At 36.1% G+C, this 16,034-nt stretch overlaps 2 protein-coding genes across 3 annotated transcripts in view; one reads left to right on the plus strand and one right to left on the minus strand.

Moving 5' to 3' along the window:
* Positions 1-13,629, minus strand: part of LOC110102199 — a 35,506-nt gene extending 21,877 nt beyond the window's left edge. Inside the window, exon 1 of one of the 2 annotated variants that reach the window (XM_020830418.2) lies at positions 12,897-13,629. In XM_020830418.2, the coding sequence (XP_020686077.1) occupies positions 12,897-13,089 (193 nt within the window). In that variant the 5' untranslated portion in view covers positions 13,090-13,629. The remainder of the gene's footprint in view (positions 1-12,896) is intronic. The other variant, XM_020830416.2, reaches the window with a different exon arrangement.
* Positions 13,630-13,793: 164 nt separating this feature from the next.
* On the plus strand, positions 13,794-15,744 carry LOC110102201 (protein FAR1-RELATED SEQUENCE 5-like). Its single transcript, XM_020830421.1, has 2 exons — positions 13,794-13,997; positions 14,449-15,744. Exons 1-2 carry the CDS (start codon positions 13,794-13,796, stop codon positions 15,742-15,744), a joined length of 1,500 nt encoding a protein of 499 aa, XP_020686080.1.
* Positions 15,745-16,034: the final 290 nt, after the last annotated feature.

Below are 16,034 nucleotides of genomic sequence, written 5' to 3' on the forward strand. Positions count from 1 at the left end.
TCCACAGGTTTTTACTCCAACCTTTCACGTATATTCCATTTCGTATCTTGTTCTAACGTAAGATAAAGAAGAGAGACAAAATATTATGGAAATCAAAATATGAAAAACCTCAAGCTTCCACCATTGTTTATAGAGGTAAGGCCAAAGCCTTTTTATGAGGAGGCCAAAATCTAGTCCCAACTTATGATGGTTCTATCAATGTCAAGAAGTTGGATGCATGAGGGTATATCAAATGGAGAATATTTCAATCTCTATGATTATACTTCTCAATAGATAAGCTTTTTTTCGCACATCCAAATCACCAAGTATGCATTGACATGGTAACATGCCCATCTTCAAATTGGGAAAGAAGAAATCACATGGGACCGCTTAAGAGCATTCTTCACTAAAAATTCTACCTTATAGGGTATGAAGAAGAAAGTGTAAGCAGTGGGAAGAACTAAATCAAAGAGAAGGCAACCTTTTCGCACATCAAGCTTTACCAAACATGCATGAGTACATTATGTGAGTTTAGAAAACAAGCTCTCAACCTTGACATTGCTTAGAGGAGATGTTACCGCTCAAAAAGTACACTTCTGTGTTAAATTCACACATCTCTAAAAGCTTCGACTCTTCCCTGTCCAAGGATAAGTGTTTTTGGTCATTGAATTAAAGAATAGTATCCATGGGAAGAAACCTCTCAACTTGCAAGGAGGGTCTTCAAAGCTAAATGAGAAAAAAAAAGACCAACAAAAAGTAATTCTTAGAAGATAATCTTAAATTATTCTCTTCTAGATCATTTTTTTATCATGGCCAAGCTGGAAATAAAAAAGGAAAATGTTAGAAACTTCATTCAGAATGCTTTCATGAGAATTTCAAGAAAGAAGAGGGTAAGAGGAGAAAGATGATGATTTCTCTTAACACAACTCAACATTGGAGTCCATCCTACATTCAAACTCAAGTCTATCATTGATGGCAGGTCTGAAGAGGATAGACAAGAGCCTATCATCTAACATCGATGTATGTGAGGAACTTTTCACCTTGTGCATACAAGTTAGGCAAGAGGTGGTATATGCCATCATAGATATAGGAAGTCAAAACAATCTAATCTCTTCAATTCTCATTCAACTACATTGCTTGAAACAACTCCTCACCACAAATATCTTTCTCTCTCTCTCTCTCTATCAATTGCATCCATACGAACATAGAGAGGACTGATAACAATGCCTACTCCAATTTGACATCACCTAGGAACACATAAATGAAGTGTGTGTGAATTAATCCCTATTGAGATGTGTCAATATTATTTGAAGCCCTTATTTATATGATCGGTATGCAATCTAATTCGAGGGGCTCAATAATATCAAATTGACAAGCAGGACCAAAACTGCACCATGAACTTGATTGGCAATATTCAACCCAAAGACATAAGGCGATGTGACAAGTTTAAAAAGAAAAAACAATCAATGGTTCCAAAAATTTCAGCCTTATATTCACAACTAAAAAAGCAAGATGGTAATGCTCCTTCTCGTATTCTTGGGAAGGAAGAAAAGAAGCATTAATAATTCGTAGGAGAATATGCATAATCTTCCAATAATCAAAGATCTTTCACTACAAATGATGTGGAGAAGAAACATGAGAATGTGTTCCTACTAAAGGAAAAGATGGCAAGCAAGGCATCCTCTTATCTTAGCCAGAATCAAGAATCATTTTCATTTGAAGTCAACAAGAATGAAACTAACACATCAGATTATACCAATGAAGCAACCTTTATAAATGAATGACCGACCTCTTCTCCTGTTAACCATAATGTACGGGGAAATAATAATGGCAAAGGTAAGTATTGAGTGCTCATCTGCCAAGTGGTAAATTAGGAACAAGGATCAATCATATTTCCACATTCATTTATATTCACATAATTGAATCTACTTCTCAAAAGGGTATGTATGATCTGAAAAAAACTATTTTTTAATTGATTTATTTCATGATGACCTTTGCATTCCTTACCCTCACCTTTATGATAAGTTCCAGAAAAGTGCAATGGAGAGTTCAACATAAAAATTGGTTAATAATGCTATATTTCAAGTCATTAAGGATATGTATGTAGGAGTTGTTGTGTTCAAACACAAGGTGGTGTGACTAGGTATTTTCCTATTTCAGTTGGATTACATCAAGGATCAGCCTTTGCCATATTCTTTTGCTTTAGTCATGGATGTTTTCACTAGACATTTGCAAGAGGTTGTACCCTAGTGTATGCTTTTTGCTGATGATATTCTTCTTGTTATAAGACTAGAGATGGAGTTGAAGGTAAACTTGAATTATGGAGGTCAAATTTAGAGTCTAAAGACTTTCGTTTGAGTATAGCTAAAATTGAATATATGGAGTACACTTTTAGTAATAATAGATCTCGTGGGGGGTTGTGACGATGGACGATCAAGTCATTAATAAGAGTACACATTTTAGATATCTTGGGTCTATTGTATAGAATGATGGTCAAATAGATGGGGTTATTTTTAATTGAATTCAAGTTGGATGGTTGAAGTGGGGGAATGCATCAGGCTTGTTGTGTGATAGAAAAATCCCTCTCAAACTAAAGGGGAAATTCTATAAGATGGTAGTGAGACCTGCAATGCTTTATGGTGTAGAATGTTGGCCATTAAAAGAGAATCATAATATTAAGTTAAGAGTTAAAATAATAATAATAATAATATTAAGTTAAGTGTTGCAGAGATAAGGATGCTCAGGTGGATGAGTGGCTTTACTCTTAAAGCATGAATGAGCATATACATGAAAAGGTTGGAGTAGCTCCAGTGGATGATGAGATAAGAGAGAGTCGTCTTAGATGGTTTGTTTACATAAAACGACGACCTTCCGATGACCCATTAGGTAAGTAGATGTATTATATTTGACTTATGTTAAGAAAGGTAAAGATAGACCTAAAACGATTTGGTTAGAAAATATTAGAAATGACATTTCTTTATTAGATTTAGATGATAATTTAACTCTTAACATGACGCAATGGAGAAAAGGATTCATATCGGCGACCCCACATAGTAGGATAACGGCTTGTTATTGTTGTTGTTGTTGTATTAATATATTCATGTATCTTTAATGAAGGGAGTCCATTTATCTACTTCAAAAACTTTTTTTTAACTAATGTTTCTGACGGGGACATCAGAAGATCAATGATCTACAGTCACGATCTACTTTTGATTATTATTGTATTTGATGTATTTTGTTTTATGTTTTATGCGTCTATTGTATTTCTTTCCGTTTATGCCCTTGCTTAAGGGCCTCGTCATGTGTTTGCCTTAGGGGCAATTGTGTCTTTTCATTTTCTTTATTCCGTTGGCTATTTAAAGCCTTCCCCTCTTCATGTAAGATGATGAATTATTGATAATGAAAATTTTATGTTCCTGATGATCTCTTAGTGAGTTCATGTTGATCTCTTAGTGAGTTCATGAGAGGAGAAGCCCGAGGAGGGTGATTTGCAATACCCGTCAATCTTTGGAAGAGTCCAAGGTTCGCGGTTCTTACGATCTCTTTGTGAGTTCGTTAATTACTTTTATCTTACTTGTATCTTCGTTCATCTCCTTTCTCCCCTCTTCATCCACCCAAGTCTTCCCCTAGCTCCACCTCCCCAAGCCGCCGATCATCACCCACCCGATCGCCGGCCTCCCTCCCACGGCTTCCCCCTCCACCCACCTAACCGCCGACCACTTTCTTCCCATCCCTTGAATGAGGATTTAATGTCTCATCATTACCTTCCTATAGAGCATGAAGGATTTGGGGAAATTATTTTAAACCATTTGAATTTCAAAATTTGAATTTCAAATAGTTTCCTAAAATAGAAATCTATATTAGGAAAGTCTTGAATGTCATTCACTTTGAAATTTCAAATTAGATTGGATGACATTATTCTCTCCTTAAATTATAGTGGCCAATTTGGAATTTGTTTTAAACTTTCCCCCAATCCCCTCTCCCTCTATATGCCGCCGGCCATGCTAGGGAGGAAGCCCAATTACTGCTAATTCAATGCATTAATTACAATTTCTTTGAAGTTTGAATTTTCATAACCCCTCCTCCCTCTCTCCAATTTCCACGGTCCCCTCTTGGACTTCTTTGGAAAGCTTTCCTTATGGCCATGACTTCTCTAGGAAAGAATTCAAATCTTTCCTTGCTGATGGCCGAAATTTCCAAAGCCCCTCTCCCTAATTTTCTTCCACTAAATCTTCTCCAAACTCAATCCAACATGGAGCCCTCTTCTTCCTAAGACTGCAGCCTGAAATTCAGCCGATTGCCTTGCTCCCTCAGCCCTTGGAAGACCCATAATTGCTGTTTTGGGGAGACGGAACTGCTGCCCACTGATTTCTTTCCACCCCAGCTGCTGCCTCTTCGTTGGAGAAGCTCGCCTTTGTTGTTTGGTGCCTTCCCCAACTCAAGGCAGCAAACATTTTTTTTTTTGGATGGCTGATCTAGAATATTCTACGGCCTTCTCCTACTTAAATTCTTGAGGGAGACTTCCATCTCTCAAAGGATTTTCCAAGGCAAACCAAGGATCGTTACATTCCACACTGCGACGCTTGGGAGAGTCTTCTTCTCTTCCCGTTGAACTTTCACAAGGAGCTCGCATCTATCTTGTCTTTGGGTAAACTCTTCCCCCGACTTTTTTATCTTCGAAGTTGCTTCTCAATTGTGGTCTTAGTAGATTCATGACGATCACGTTAATGCTTCCCCACTAAAGCCTAGTAATTAGAAGAGTTGAGTGAGGGATCTCCTCGTAGTGACTAGTCTTATTGTTAGCCTTGGGATTTATGGTTGAAAACCAATCATGTATGCAACGTCACATTAATTGACTAGTTTGCAATCTTAACTTCCACACATGTGATTTAGCCTAAGCTAGTTTTATTGCCTTATTATTTTATCTTAGCGTTTAAATGGGCATAAGTTTTATTTAGAATTGTTCTTAACAGTTAAGCGTGCAAATTTCCCTAAGCAACTCCTCTTCGCATGAATTGTTCCACATCAATTTCATCTCAACCTCTCAATTTACAAGAGAAGTTGTTAGACATCAAGTCATCAACATATTCTATTGGATCATAAAGTGGTACAAGAAAAATACTGAGGAATGGACTACCAACATGTCAAAGCAACGACAACCATGAAAGTTTACCAAAGAAGAAACAGAACTCCACAACATTCTGCATCAGCAGCATAAAAATGGGTCTTCTTATTTGTAATAAGCAATAGTTTGTTTTTACTCTGTTTAAAGTGAAGGTAGACTAGATCTATCTATTATTATTTAAATAATGCTAAGCAGATCATATCCATCTTGTAAACTTGGTCTACCCAAGTATTATAAATAAGCCCCAATTGTAAGGAAATGATTTATGGAATATAATTTATAGTTTCTCTCTTCTTCTCATTTCTCTATTGGAGTTCCCACCTACTCTAAAGGTGTCTTTCCTTTTTTAATGAGGAGTATAACAAATGGTGCTCTCATGGAGACCATAACTTTGAATCCATCATCTAAACCTCCACCGGTAATTAAACATTCTTCCTTTACCTCTTCCACACTAAACCACAATATCCACAACCTCCAAATCTTCCAATCCGTAAGCTCTCTTTACCAGAAATCCAATTTTGTCATGATAAAGGTCTTTATATCAATTGCGGCCCTACCATCATTGTCCAAATAAATTCAATTCGTTACTCGGCACTGATGATTCAGATTTAGTTGATGACTATCTACATTCTTCTCCCATTGATTTACATGACGACCACTCCAATCATCAACCTAAAATTAGTCTTTATGCTTTGGCAAGACAATCCAAGCCTCATTCTTTCCGCTTGACGGGATCGATTAATCATCATAATGTTCATATCTTAATTGATAGTGAAAGTACACAATTCCATTCAGGACCATCTAATACAACAATTAACTCTACATTCTCGACCTATCAAACAATTCAAAGTATTTGCTGGAAATGACAACTTAGTGTGTTAGTCAAAATGTCCTTAAGTTCATATTATTATCCAAGGTTATCACATTTATTTAGATTTATTTGTTCTCTCCATCCATGGGGCTGATGTCGTTCAAGGAATGCAATGGCTCCAATCTAAAGGACAAATTTTATACAATTATCACAACCTTACTATTCAATTTCTAAACAATTAAAACCTGAACCTATATCTTTTAATCAATTACGGGCCATCATTTTCCATTCCTCCGCCGCTCAATTCTTCACGATTCAATAAAAACAATTAGATTTAGATATTACTTCATCTCTAAATTGAAATTGCTCTGATACCAATTGAAATTACTAGATGCGACAAGAGAGGGGTGAATTGGATGATTAAAAACTTCTTTAATGAAAAGAATGAGAAATAAAAGATTAATAAATATTATTTGTTATCATCAAAATCATAAACTCGGAAGCCCGAGTTGCAACATAAATATTCTTGATGACTACCTCAACACCCTCACATAGCCTTTACCTATCTCCCTTTCTACCCTACTCAAACAATTTCAACACTTGTTTCAACTACTTCAAGGCTTAACCCCATCTTGTACCATTGATCATCATATTCACCTTCATCCTCATTTAAAGTAGTCAACATCCAACCCTATCGTTACTCGCATTTTCAAAAAGATACTAAAGATGATTTAGTTTTTGGCATGCTTCATACCAGTATTATTCATCATAGTTAGTCATTTCTCAAGTCCAGTATTGTTTGTACAAAAACAAGATTGTACTTGGCGATTTTGTGTTGATTATAGAGCTCTAAATGCCCTCACTATTAAAGATAAATTTCATATTTCAATGATTGATGAACTTTTAAATGAATTACAAGGTGCAACCCTTTTTTCCAAACTTGATCTTTGTTCTGGGTATCACCAAGTTCAGATGTATCCTAATAATATTCATAAAACTATATTTCGAATATATGAGGGTCACTATAAATTTCTTGTTATGCCTTTCGTTTAACAAATGCTCCATCTACATTTCAAGCATTAATGAATCAAATATTTCACACTTTTCTTTGTAAATTGTTATAATTTTTTTCAATGATATCTTGATCTATAGTCCTTCTCTTGAATTCCATTTCGATCATCATCAATTAGTTTTTCAATGCTTACAAACAAATCACCTTTTTTCTTAAACTTAATAAATGTCAATTTTGTCAACCATCTATTGAACATTTGGGTCATATTGTCTCTTTAGGATACATCAAACCGAACCATAATAAAATTAATGTTATGACCACTTGGCCAGTGCCTACCCCCTTATGTCATGTTCAATGTTTTTAAGCTTTACGATATATTATTGTCGTTTTATATCTAATTATGCATATGTTGCTTCCCCTTTAACCAATCTACTCAAGAAAGACTCCTTCAAATGGGATGTCAAAGCTTCCACTGTCTTTCACACTCATAAATTAGCAATGATAAGTACCAAATTCCTAGCCTTACTAGATTTTACAAAAAAAAATAATCTTGAAACTGATGTGTCCACCATTGGTATTGGCACAATTCTCTTCCAAAATAATAATCCCATTTCATTTTTCAGTAAGAAATCAAATATTAAACTTTCTACATCCTCCACTTATCTCAAAGAGATGTATGTTACTTCTGAAGTTATTTCTAAATGGCATAATTGAGAGATAAGAGGTTGAGGAACAAGGGGTTGAAGGATGATGAGGACCCTTTGGTGTGCGATAATGTGGCATATAATAAGGAGTGGTCATAGATGATGAGACAGATTTGTCATTATCAGACATGCACCTAGATGATCTAAGTGTGGATGTCTTGATGGACGAAGTAGATCAAGCGGGCATATCCACTAGTACCACACCATACACATCTACTAGTATTGTAGCACATAACGAGCAAACAAAGGTATCTCATAATTTCTTATGTGCTATTACATTTAAAATATATACAATTAACAACACACTAATCATTCGTATTACTTTAAATGCAATTAGCTTTACGTTAATTTCAACAAGATTTAATATCTTTTCGGACCACTGGGTGTTAACCAGCTTCCTCAGTTGTATTCTCAATCTTCGCACCCTCCTCTATTCGAATGGAATAAAGTCAATATTGATGTTGCGTTAGTGAAGTCTAATGAAGCTGGTATTGCTGGAGTTTTCAGATATCACAAGGGAAGATTCTACTTTCCTTTAAGTTCAAATGTATTCATTGGGATAGTGGTTTCCTAGAGCTTTTGGCTTTCCGATCTTTGAAAATGATACTACAAGAATGGATGATGGAAGCCAAAGGGATTATAATTGAGGGAGACAATTACAATGTTGGCAAGTATCTGCAAGGTTCGGTTGATAAAGCATTTGGAAAAATGGATAATGACATGGCGGAAGACTTATCTTTCTTGAAAGATTTTGAGAACTTTTTATTTCATTTTTCTCATAGAAAATGTAATAAGTTAGCCGATTTTTGGGCTAACTTTGCTTTACTTGGTGATTTTTTTTTTGATGATCTAAGTTTTAATAAGTTTCCTCCTTTTCTTTCTTTGTTAAAGGAGGATTGTGATAGTTTTTATATCACTTAATAGTTTGTAATAGGTTTTTTTTTTTAATGCAAAAGGCATTTCCTCAAAAAAATCATTCTTATTGGATAGGAAAGAGAAAAATGGGTAATATTGAAGATGATGAAGATTTGACATTCATAGATATAATTGGAGATGAAGATGCCTCCACTGAAGACCTGTTTAATGATGGGACATGATTGAATTTTAGATGTTCTTTCTTATTTATACTTTGGGAGTTTTGATAGACTTCAATTTGTAGTTTTGTACTTTGAATTATCCTATAAGATGCATATATTGCATCTATTTTATTGTTTTCCACTAAGTTCACTTCTCAATTAGATGTTTTTATTGTATCATAAACTCTTACTATTATTTATCTGCTATAATACTTAAATTCGCAGTTACGCAATTCTTCGTCCGTGAGGCTTATGCGTCACACAGCCTCGAGGCTTATTTACGCAATTTTAAACCTTGATAAGCACCCTAATCCTCTTTGTAATAACACCAAGAGCCCGACATACTCCATGACAACATTAGTAAAAACCCATGCATGTTTCACAATAGTAATGTCTTGAGAACTCCAAGATCAATTCTCCTTCCCTATGAGTGCCTCTATTCCAAAAGTGGCAGCTTCACTGCAAAAAACCATTCCTTCATCCTTTACATCTAAAGCTACTTCCATGGAAGGAGATTTGTCGAAAACCATCACAATCTCCTTTTCAAAAAAAGCAATGTCACTTGTATAAGAGAACTCTATGTCCTTATCTTCCCAACTCCAATAGCCAGGGCCCAATCATCATCATTCCTACAATTGCAATGGAGAACCCACATCATCATTATCTACAACTACAAATCATCATTTCTCATAGCCACATCAAAAAAATTCATCATCAACAAATAGGATTCCATCAACTTCCTTCTTACAACAAGCACTTTTCGTTCAAGAAAGATGGTTGAATCCATGAAATCAACATAATTAATAAGACATGATCACACAAATAAATCCGAAGTTGGAACTCTCTCAAGAGCTTATGTCTCTCCCAATGTCATGTCACCTACAACAATAACAAAGATAAAGACAATTCACCAACCATTACAATTATGGAAAAGGAGCCTGCATCTTCCTCAAAAGTATGCATTAGATGCTTCATGGTAATGTAAAAAACAAGGGCTAAGAAAAATCCAACATCGTCACCATGTGCTGTTAGGGTCCCTCAAAGATGAAATCCATTAAATCAACATTAACAACATAACAACGTCAATAATAAATTCAGTGTCAAACTATCCCAAGATCAATTGCTGCCTCTGTTGAAGATAGAGCTGATACCTCATCACCAGTGGTGATAAATATGGATGAAAAATATCCATAGATCACTACAACATTGAATCATATAGCAAACATACTCCTCAGAAGTTTGCATATGATGCATCAAACTCCTGTAGAGGGCGGCTAGAGAAAGCTTCCTCATAATCAACATCATGAAAACAAAGAAGAAACTGGGAAAGAGCAAAAAGAACTAGTCTGGAAATTTGAACTCTTATTATATAAAAGTGGCAAACAAGCACCTTTCCCCTCCCCTTTTTATTGTTGAAAGCTTAAAGGTGAAGTAGGTGGTTGTCATATTTCAAAAATCTTATGAAGCTCCAGTCGCATCCATGATAATCATGCACATTTTTTATTTGATACAAATCCTACTTTATGGAACGGTCTCAACCAATCACATAATACTATTGAGTAAGAAAATGACCCAACTATGTGGCTGAGTGATCAGACTATTAGTTGAATAGTCTTAACAAAAAAACTATTCAGCAACATGTAGAACTAATGGTGAGAACCCTTTGGTTACCTCAAACACAAAACTCCAATGCATTCTTCTAAGTGTTACAATACTTCTAAGGGTAGAGTCACACCACCACTCTGCAACCCCTAAAAAATGATATAAACACTTCTCATGTTCTTATGGTAGCAGCATGCTCGAAGCATTCATCAACCTAATCCGTGCAGATAATTGTTCCACAAATATAAATCCTCTTAAACCCTTAAAAAATTGTCTACAGGTCATTATCACTCACAACCAACAAAAATCTCCATTTTAAGTAATGATTCCAATAGGTCTCCTCCAAAACTAGATATTCTAGCTTGCAAATAAACTTCTTGCATCAAATACACCATGTGTTGACTGCTCGTCTACACGTGGTACTCCTCTCACAATGTCTGGCCTCTTGCAATCCTCCGATCATGCAAAATCAAGAGTATATAATCCCACCATGCAACTATAAGAGGCCTCGTAAGCTCATAAACTACTTGAAACCTTAATTTATGTTATTCCCCCCTGACCTATAAGAAGCTTGGCAAAGGCCAAACTCTAAATGAACTCAATTATAAACTAAAATTAAGGCTTTTTTTTTTTCTTTCTATCCATTTTCTTTCAAGAAATATTGTAATTCATTGCTTTTTAGTGCATTTTGAGTGGGAAGTCCCCAAAATAGATGCAAGCAATCTTGTCCGACTACTATAAATCTCATGCTCTCTAACCATTTATCTTCTCTTCATGGTGTTCAACAGTGTATCAAGTTTAACTTCTTAATAGCTTAGGCTAAAGATTCCCCTTTTCTTTATGAACTCCCAAACAACTTCGCTGCCCTTCTCTACTCGACCGAGCAAATCCAACAACTTGATTGTTCACACCATCAAAAGGCCCCTAAAGACAATTTCCCTAACCATACAACTCTTTATCCTCGACCAAGTTTCAGGGCATCGGAGATACTCTATTGTGATGATTAATCTATCCTAAAGGTGATTTGCAAAGCACAATAGTGATATAATAAATAGACAATAATATATCCTTAGTGCATGCAAACTGTTATAATTAGGTTTGCAAATGAACCGAGCGTTTGACGAGCTACTCGTGGCTCGACTCGATAAAAGCTCGTTCATATTCATTTGATAAGATAAACGAACAAGCTTGAACACTTTTGATAAATACTTGATAGCTATATAAACGAGCTTGAACAACTTGGCGTTCGGTTCATTTATGTTCATGAACAGTATCGTTTAATACTTGTGAACAAGCTCGTAAAGAAGCTCGATTAGAACTATATTAGAGTTAAAAAATACATATTATAAAATTTAATAATTTAATAATTTATTTTTACTAATCATGTCTAAAATCATTTAATAATTTATTTTTATTCATTTGGTAGCTCAAGAATACTAATTAGTTATATTCGTGAACGAGCTTGTTTGATAGTTTAGAAAACTTCGCTAGATATAATCACTAACAGGTTCAATGTAATTATTTGTTAGAAGGCTCGACAAAGCTCGTTTGTTAAGTTAATGTACATCTAGAAGTATATTTTGATAAGGCTCGTTTATTTAAAGCTTGATAAGCATGAAATGAATCGAATATGAACTAAGCATAAACCGAATATGAACACCCATTAATTTAAATGAACCAAGTTTGAACACAAACACAAAAGCTCAAATCAAACTCAAACCGAACTTGAGCAAGCTGATAATAAACGAACTCAAAACATGAACACGCACATACTTGGCTCGGCTTGATTCGTTTGTAGCCCTAGCTATAATTAAATTAGACAAGTCCTCAATGCAACATAATTCATTATGTGTTGGTCCTTCCAAAGAGATGCGCGTTGCATCGTGGTTGCAAAAGCATTACCTAATATTTATGGCTCAAATGTACGAGCCAATAATGATTGATCGCTCCAACAAGTTGTGGCTTTGATCAATAAATGGCAAAGTAGTTGGCTATGACATAGAGCTGGCATCCGAATATCAATGGATATAATTCTTGACGAATATCTCGAAATCTCTAGCTAGCTTCTCATAGCATAACATAATAAATAAACCACCCAGGTCACAAGGGAAAGTGTAAATTGCTCCATGGCCACAAAATCCTAATCTAAGAGAGTCAATGAATCCTAGAGCCTAATTTGAGTATGTACTTGCACCAGTCATCATCCGTAGAAGCCTGAGTATCCACCTACAAAGCCAGCTCGGCCTCTTTCACTCCTACTGTAAACCCTTTCCTTCCGTTTTGCTCCCACTTTCCTTGTACTCATCATGCCATAAAGATTTGATTTCTCTTATTATAAGCCCGCCCTAAAACTACTAACAAGACCCGATTCCAAGGATATCACATATCATTGCAAAGGGCACACTAATTTAACTGTATGAACGCAAAACTCTTTAAATGAAGAATCCCTTTTTCGCAATGCCAGAAGAAAAAGCCCTTTTTTTCCTTCGCATCTGATAACAGATCAAAACCATTTAAAGTGTCGAAGATCCATCTGGTGTTGATAAAAAAAAAGGAAACCAAAATAAGGGTAAATCAGAAAACGAACCAGGAGAAGGGCAGCGCAGAGTATTGTTATCATTTCCCCTTCCTCGCTCATTTTCTTCTTGCTCTTCCTCTTCTACTTCGTGATCTTCCTCTGCTTCTACTTCTGTAAAAGAGTCAGAGTCATCGGAAGACGAGGATTCAGAAGAACCGCTATTGTCTCCGTGTTCTATCTTGTAAAATCGCCTCTTTATCATCTCTTCGGTGATTTGATTCGAGCGTGGGGTGGGGCGTATTGAGAGAGAGAGAGAGAGAGAGAGAGAGAGAGAGAGAGAGAGAGAGAGAGAGAAGGGGGTAGGGACTGTTTGACAGCAGGATTTAAGCTAAATCCCTCGGTTCGGTGGATTTAACGGGATTTAACATTAGAAGCCCGCGAAAGCGAGAAAGTTAACTTCACAGCCAGCGAGCTCCTGTTCTTGCTTCCGATCAAAATGCCCTAACTTCCAATCCGACAAGAAGGGAAAGTCTTCGAAGGAGCGAAGTCGAACAGCCACGAAGGAACCGAAGTAGCGACGCGCGCAATCTGTACACCTCCGGCGAATCAACCAAGCCGAAGGAGCTAAGTCGAACAGGCACGAAGGAACCGAAGTAGCGACGCGCGCAATCTGTACACCTCCTGCGAATCAACGAAGCCGAAGGAGCGAAGTCGAACAGCCACGAAGGAACCGAAGTCGCGAAGCGCAATCTGTAAACCTCCTGCGAATCAACGAGAAATTATTCTGTGCGGAATCCGATCATTGTTCGGCTGCTGTAGAGGGTTAAAAAGTTAATTGACTTGCAGGGAGATAACGTTAAATTTAGTTTGGCTTTTATTTTTTCAGAATTTAAGGCGCGAATCACTGCAACATATAATGCTTAGAGTTCAAATTTTTGCAGAGCAGTCAAAATTTTCGCAGAAAAAATGCCGATGAAGATGGAGATTGATCTGGATCTGGAGGAGGATGCAGGTTTTTATGAGCAGACAATATTTTCGCAGATCTCGGAGGAAGCCGATAACCTGGAGAATGTCGACGTCCAGGAAACAAGTGCACATGAAGCAGAACATGTAGAACCAGTGATACAAGACGAAAAGTTCAGCTTATCGATAAACTTCGCCTTCTTCCAAGTTTTCTTTATAGCAGTATTGCAATCAAATTTCTTTACATAGTCATTTTTTTGATGTAATTATTTAGGGTACAAATATTATAGATGTTCCCTTCTTGATGTAATTATTATCAACAATGTACATAATGTTAAATTGTAATTGATTTTAGAAGCAAGACTCGATGTTCCCTTCTTTTATAGTATTGTTGAACTAGGGTACAATAACGAATATGCAGTTCGATTTTCTTATTGCAAAGCTTTGTTGCGTATGTATTGCTTATCGGTTTGATATACATTGAGTATTATGTGCGTATTGAATTGGTATCCATTGCGTATTAATTGCGCATATGTTGTGATTTTATTGCGTATTGGTTGTGTATTGGTTGGGTATTGCTTTGCTTAATTACTGCTTATTGGTTGCGTATTGGATAATTCATTTATTGCTTATTTATCATGATGTTTATGTTAATGAGAAAGAGGCATATGAGGCTTATCGTAAGTATGGATATAATCTTGGTTTTAGTGTTCGTAAGGATCATCACAGTTACTGGCCTAATTCTAGAAATTTAAAATCCAAGGACTTTGTTTGTTCAAAAGCTGGTTTGAAGAAGTTGTCTGATCTTAATATCCAAAGGAAATATCGAAGATCAGATACTCGAACTGGTTGTCCAGCTATGATTAGGTTTACAGTGGATGAAGGTGGATATTGGAAGGTGAAAAAATTTATCGAAAATCACAATCATGATTTGCCTAGGCCAGAAGACCGGCATCTTCTTAGATCATGCAGGAATATGTGTGATGAAAAAGCTTCTGTTCTTAAAGCAATGACAGATACTAGGATAAGAACCACTGATGCATTTTCCTTCCTTGCTGATGAAGTTGGAGGTGTCGAAAATATTGGATTCACAAGGAGGGATGCGTACAACTTTCTTCAAAGAATAAAAAGAGCAAAGATTGAACTTGGGGACACTAATACTTTGATTGAGTTATTTAAAGAGCGTCAACTTAAAGATAACATGTTCTCTTGGGATGTCCAGAATGATGAATTTGATAGATTGTTAAATTTTTTTTGGGTTGATGGGATTGATAAAATAGATTATGACTGCTTTGGTGATGTGGTAATTTTTTATACAAGTTATAGGCTGAATAAGTATAATTTGGTATGTGCACCATTTGTTGGGGTTAACAAGTATTGGCAAAACATTTTGCTTTGGGTGGCCTTCTTGTCTGAAGAGACAATTGAATCATTTACGTGGGTGTTTATAACTTTTGTTCGAATGATGGGTGATAAACAACCAAAAACAATATATACAGATCAAGACCAGGCAATAGCTATGGCCATAGAAGTTGCACTACCTCAAAGTCGTCATAGATTGTGCCAATGGCATATCCGTAAGAAGGCTCCATCAAAAGTATCATGCTACAATACCAACAACAAAGTCAAAGGCCTCTTCAATAAGTGTTTGAGCAGATGTGACTCTGAGGAGGAGTTTGAAAATGCATGGGCTGAATTGATCATACAAGGGAACCTCCAAGATCATGTTTGGTTGCAGGATCTTTATAGGATAAGTAATAAGTGGTCAATAGCCTTCAATAAGGATTGTTTTAGCATGGACATTATATCCACACAACGTAGCGAGTCTACTAATAATGTGTGTCATGGCATTTCTAAGCCCACAAGTTCTATAATTGATTACTTTCTGGGTTTAGAGAAGGTGATGAGGAATTGGCGCCGGAATGAACAGGATGAGGATTATAGATGCAGCTAGTCTGAAATAGAACATGTAATAAAAAACTGCTCAATATTAAAGCAAGCTGCTCAATTTTATTCGAAGAAAATATATTTATTTTTTGAACAAGAATTTTTACAAGGTGTTGGTGTAATGAGTGTAGAGCTTGAGTCTAGTAATTCTTCAAAAAGTTTTGTCTATTACACAGAGAAAAAGGATCACTCTAAACTATGGGTTGTTGATTTTGATGCACATAATGGTAACATTCAATGCTCCTGCAGAAAGTTTGAAACGATGGGTTTATTGTGTTCTCACTGCATAATAATTTT

This window comes from Dendrobium catenatum, unplaced genomic scaffold (assembly GCF_001605985.2).
Source record: "Dendrobium catenatum unplaced genomic scaffold, ASM160598v2 fragScaff_scaffold_747, whole genome shotgun sequence".
Lineage (NCBI taxonomy): Eukaryota > Viridiplantae > Streptophyta > Magnoliopsida > Asparagales > Orchidaceae > Dendrobium > Dendrobium catenatum.

What these genes read in the sequence shown, in the direction of transcription:
- LOC110102201 (XM_020830421.1), top strand. Translation starts at nt 13,794, where the DNA reads ATGCCGATGAAGATGGAGATTGATCTGGATCTGGAGGAGGATGCAGGT. An exon ending in TAAACTTCGCCTTCTTCCAA is followed by an intron (nt 13,998 to 14,448) that starts GTTTTCTTTATA and finishes TATGTTAATGAG; the next exon opens with AAAGAGGCATATGAGGCTTA.